Raw genomic sequence first — 5,886 nt, 5'->3', positions numbered from 1 at the left:
CCACAAGCTTCAAGTCAAGGAGAGGGACATTGAAAAAACAGTTTTTCGAACTCATGAAGGCCATTATGAGTTTTTAGTAATGTCTTTTGGTTTTACTAATGCACTTGCAACTTTCCAAGGTTTAATGATTGGCATATTTAAACCTTTTCTAAGAAAGTTTGTTTTGGTATTTTTTGATGATATTCTTGTGTACAGTTCTTCATTGGCTGATCATTTGGAGCATTTAAGGGTGGTGTTGGGGGTTTTAAGGCAACATTCCTTATTTGCCAAGAGGTCTAAGTGTAAGTTTGGCTTATAAGAAGTTGATTACTTAGGCCACTTAATTTCTGCAAGAGGGGTGAGAGCAGACCCTTCTAAGTTGACAGCTATGCTTGATTGGCCCATACGTAGTTCCTTAAAAGCTTTGCGAGGCTTCCTGGGTCTTATTGGGTATTATAGGAAGTTCATAAGGAACTATGGCGCCATTGTAGCACCTTTAACAGACTTGCTTAAGAAAAATGCATTCCACTGGTCAGAGCCTGCAACTTAAGCATTTCAGAAATTGAAGGAGACAGTGACTGAGCCTCCTGTTTTGAGGCTACCTGACTTTACAAAGGGCTTCACAATTGAATGTGATGCCTCAGGCATTGGTCTTGGAGCATTCCTTATGCAAGAAGGACAACCTATTGCTTTTTATAGCAAAGGTTTAAAAGGAAAAGCATTGCTACTCTCCACATATGAGAAGGAGCTTTTAGTTCTTGTTTCTGCAGTCTCTAAGTGGAGGCCTTATCTGTTAGGGCAATCTTTTAAGGTTAAAACAAATCAACAAGCCCTAAAACATCTCCTTGAGCAAAGAGTTGGTACTGAATTCCAACAGAAATGGTTATCTAAGTTGCTGGGATACGACTTTACCATTGAATACAAAAAAGGCAAAGAAAACGTAGTTGGTGATGGGTTGTCAAGGAAGAATGAAGAGGACTGTGCTGTGCTGGCTTTAATCACTTTTCCTACTCCTTTATGAATTCAGGAATTAAAAGATATTATAAACTATCCAATGAGTTAGAGGAGATTGTAACAAAACTCAAATCTGGACTGTTGGGCCTTAAAAATTATAGTTTGCAACAAGGCTTATTATTGAAGAAGGGAAGGCTGGTACTAGTTCCTAACTCTCCATTCAACCTGAAGATTCTTGATTATCTTCATAACAATCCTCAAGCTGGGCATCTGGGCTATAAGAAGACTCCCCAGAAGGCTAGAAGAGAGTTCTATTGGCAAGGGATGAGGGCTGATATTCGAACCTTAGTAAGGGAATGTGTCATTTGTCAGACTACTAAACATGAAACAGTGAAGCCTGCAGGTCTTTTACAACCATTATCAATTCCTCACTCTCCTTGGTTAGATATAGCCATGGATTTTGTTGAAGGCCTCCCTCATTCCAATGGGTTTTCTGTTATTCTGTCTGTGATTGATAGATTAACCAAATTTGCTCATTTTTTTCCCTTAGCTCATCCATTTACAGCAGCTAAAGTGGCTCAGATTTTCTTCTCAAGGGTGTTCAAACTTCATGGAATGCCTAAATCTATTGTGTCTGACAGAGATCCACTATTCACGAGTTCATTTTGGCGAGAAATGTTTAATCTACAAGAGGTGTTACTTCATTATAGCTCAGCCTATCACCCACAATCTGATGGGCAAACTGAGAACTTAAACAAGAACGTCGAAGGGTACTTGAGATGCTATGCTAGTGACAAGCCCAAAGAGTGGAGTAATTGGTTGTCTATGGCAGAATGGTGCTACAATACAACACCACATTCTTCAATTGGGATGTCTACCTTTGAAGCACTCTATGGGTATGCTCCTCCTAAGTTGCTGACCTATGTGCTTGGAACAACTTCTAATGCAGCTGTAGATCAGCAATTGAGATCCAGGGATGAGCTTTTATCATTGTTGAAAGGAAATATCCAGAAAGCTTAGCATAGAATGAAGTTCTTTGCTAATACCAAGAGAACTGAGAAGGAATTTCAGATAGGGGATTGGGTTTTCTTAAGGCTTCAACCCTATAGGCAAAAGACAGTGGCTTTAAGGCATAATTTAAAGCTGTCTCCAAGATTTTTTGGTCCATTCCAGGTGCTGGAAAGAATTGGTTCTCTGGCATACAAATTGGATTTGCCTAGCTCCTCTAGGATTTATCCTGTTTTCCATGTTTCTTGCCTAAAAAAGAAACTAGGTCAGGGTGTTTCACCTCTGCCAGTCCTTCCTCCTGTTGATGTCCAAGGAAGAGTACAGCCTGTGCCTAAAGTAATCCTTGAGAGAAGGATGAAAAAGGTAGGGAATCAAGCTACAATCGAGGTGTTAGTCAAGTGGGTTGGTGCTCCAATTGAAGACAGTTCTTGGGAAATTTTGTGGAAGCTGAGGAACTTATATCCATACCTTGTGGACAAGGTCCTTTGAGAAGGGGGAAATGTTAGGGCCTTGGTCCTTGAAGAGGTGGAGAATGTAAGGTGCAGTGGAATGAACTCTCATGCAAGCTGGTATAACTAAGGGTAGTTGGCATCGAAAGGAAATAACTGAAGGAAACGGTGCGTAGCATCTTCTAGCAGAAATAAACAGCACTTAAGTGAAACAGTGCGTATTGATGGCAACAGAAATAACTACCTGGAAGTGCAGATTAGGCTCATTACGACGACGTCTTAATCTTCTTCTTAGTTCTATAAATAGCATTGTAATAAGCAGAGTAGGTATCGGACTATTTTGTAGAAATTCTTCTGTTCTTGTAAGGAGGTTTAGGGTTCCTCGAAAACCCTTGGCAAGAATCAATAAGAGTGGTTCTTGATTTACGTTCTGATTTGCGTGAGTGAGTAAGGTTGTTGTATAATCCTTCTGTGTTCCGTAGCACCTTGGTTTGGTACCTTACAATGATTAGAGTATTTTCCTATATAGATTGACATGGAATCCATGCATGAAAATACCCTATTGCTCGGCCTTGTTCTTGGTTGTTTTGGTTGCCAATTACCACATCGATCAGCAATTCTTTTTGTTTTTGTTTTTTTTTTTTTTATATATAAAAGACATACTCATTTCATTAAATTGAACTCAAGAAATACAAGGTATATCATGAGTTACAAGACTTCGAATCTCAAAAGGTCCATCTTCAATCCAGCATTGCTCCCCATCCTCATCATGTTGTACGTCGTAGAGCCAGTTTTGCTAAACAATCAGCTACTTTATAATTGCTTGCTCTATAGACAAAGTGATAGCTCTATATGTAGACATCGATCAGCAATTCTACATGGCTATCGATCACAAGATGTTCAAACGGCTTAACATATATACGAAGAACGAACGAAATAAAATGACGCGAAGAGAGCCATCGTGTTCAATGTCTTCTTGCTTTCTCCGAAAGCAAAATAAACAACACTTTTATAAGTTATATACGTCCTGTGAGGGACATTAAAAAAATAAAAAAAACTTATTTCTAAACATCATTATAACCTTTTTCTTAACACGATTGGACAATGAATAACCAAAGTTCATGAATATTCGCACTAGTTCTTTACCCTTGACATTTTTGCCCAAAAAATTCCTAATTAGCTGTGAATCTGTAAACCATGATATGCTTGTAGGTCTCTACGGGATTTACAATCTGTGAAGGGAAATTTGGGTGATTCACAGAATCAGGGAATCCCTGTGTTTCCAAGCAAAGACCGGAATATTCCTTATAAATGAAACCGCCTTTCCCCTTCTCATCGTGCAGCATGTTACTCGTATAAAACTGCACACCAGGTGCACTTGTCCACAACTCCAGTTTCCTGCCCGAAACACTTTCCTGCACAACAGCTACCTTCCTCAAGTGAAAGGGACTTGCAGCATCTAGCACATAGTTTATGTCGTATCCATTGGGTAACTCTTTGAACCTGCTACCAATCGGTCTGGGTTCGAGAAAATCATATGCTGTTCCTTTGACGGAGAGGATTTCACCGGTGGGGATGAGTTGGTTATTAACCGGAGTGATATGTGACCCAAAAAGCTGGAGATTGTGGGAGAAGATGTCCCCACTTGTGTGGCCACCCAGATTCCAGTAAGTATGCTGTGCTAAATTCACAGGTGTAGCCTTGTTGAGAGCCTTAGCTTCCATCTTTAGGGCTAATTTGTTTGCATCAATGAGCATGTATGTTGCTGAGACAGAAACATTTCCAGGAAAGCCTGCATAAATTCATGACATATTATCCCTGCAATGATGAGTCCCATCGATTTTACAAGCAAAACGACGATATGCATGCTTTTTATTCACTTCATATATATATAGGTCATGTTTTTTTTTTAAAGTTAAAAGAAACAATAAATACAAGCAATGAAGATCAAAACTGAAGAAAGGAGAGAGAGAGAGAGACTATTACCTTCCTCACCATCAAAACTGTCATAGTGGAATGTTATATGACTATCTTTACTGTAACTCTTTACTGTCCATATAACATCACCAAATCCCTTAGGGCCGCCTGATATTAAACAGGTCAACTACTTTACTTATTCCAATATTTATAAACAATTCAGATTCCCAAATCGAAGTACAAACTATATATACACACACACACACACACACACACACACACACAGATATTAGAGATTGAATATATATACCGTGGAGTGTGTTGTTTCCATCATTAGCAACTAATTTATATTTGGTTCCATTCAAAGTGAATTCAGCCCCTCCAATTCTGTTAGCAACTCGTCCAACAATGGCTCCGAAGTGGGTTGTATCATTCTTCGAATGTCAGACAGAAATTCAGTATTAAGGCTAGCAAAATACATATATATACACAAGAAACTGAAAAGGACATGAACATTTCAAATGACCTAAAGCTATATATGGGATTAATTATAAGGAAGGAATTAAAGATGAAAAAAATAAGAGAAAGGAATCTGATCACGACGAATCGCACCTTGTACTCCTTTACTGAATCGTATCCAAGAACGACATCATCTAGTTTCCCTAATCAAAGAAAATAAAACGGGTTTATATATATATGGAAACAAAAATCATGATGTTTTCACTCAAAACATAAAAGATCGAGGGGAAAGCAAGGAACCGTTTTTATCAGGGAGAATGACAGAGATCACAATTGCACCATAGTTGGTGAGCTTCACAGAAAAATCTCCCCTCTTCAACTCGTACACTCCAACTTCTTCATTCGACTCGGAACCATTAATAATCTTAGCAAACAAAAAGAACAGCAGAAAGAAGACATGTGACAAGGTCGATACAGCTTTAGCCATGATCATAAACAACAATAATAATAATTAAAAGGAAAAATACACAAAACCAATGGTTACAACGTCAAAGAGCAGACAGCTAGGTCAACATTTATACAGAGAAGAGGAAGGAAATTTGTATACGGTGTTTTCAGATATGGATCACGTGTTTTTGAAAAACTTTCAGTTGGCGGAATTTTAGGATAACTATTTGACTAATCAGTTAAGATAAACTAATTAGTTATCGAATATAAAATGATTTTATTAATATTTATTTATTTTTTGAAATCTTATTTATACACAAATTCCTCGTATTCATGATATATAGTTAATTAAAATATCATGAAGAATGAATATTAATGCGCGCATGATATAACTCCATGACATCTTATCATGACCTGATTTTCTCAGCTTCAGTCACCCAATGAATAGAAGGCGTACTCGGTCACCCAGCCCGTACGTACGTAACATAACTTTTCTATCCGGAGAATACTGATCGAGAAATGTCTTGTATAAATTTTAAATAAATAAATTTTATATAAATTTTGTAAAAAAATAGACTCTTATCTAAAAAATAATATTAAATTTTTTTTTTATTATTAGTAGAAACTTTTTTTTTTAAATATATATAAAAGACTTATCTGATGCCGTTGGATA

General features: G+C 37.5%; 1 protein-coding gene across 1 annotated transcript; it reads right to left on the bottom strand.

Moving 5' to 3' along the window:
• Positions 1–3,323: 3,323 nt before the first annotated feature.
• Positions 3,324–5,323, bottom strand: LOC121268904 (galactose mutarotase). Its single transcript, XM_041173173.1, has 5 exons — positions 5,067–5,323; positions 4,920–4,969; positions 4,618–4,741; positions 4,377–4,475; positions 3,324–4,182 (listed from the first exon to the last, which is right to left on the bottom strand). Exons 1-5 carry the CDS (start codon positions 5,257–5,259, stop codon positions 3,563–3,565), a joined length of 1,086 nt encoding a protein of 361 aa, XP_041029107.1. The 5' UTR covers positions 5,260–5,323; the 3' UTR covers positions 3,324–3,562.
• Between the last annotated feature and the right edge of the window lie 563 nt (positions 5,324–5,886).

Source organism: Juglans microcarpa x Juglans regia, chromosome 6D (assembly GCF_004785595.1).
Source record: "Juglans microcarpa x Juglans regia isolate MS1-56 chromosome 6D, Jm3101_v1.0, whole genome shotgun sequence".
NCBI classification, from domain to species: Eukaryota; Viridiplantae; Streptophyta; class Magnoliopsida; order Fagales; family Juglandaceae; genus Juglans; species Juglans microcarpa x Juglans regia.
The sequence above is the reverse complement of the archived record's forward strand: the minus strand, read 5'-3'. Positions and strand labels throughout refer to the sequence as shown.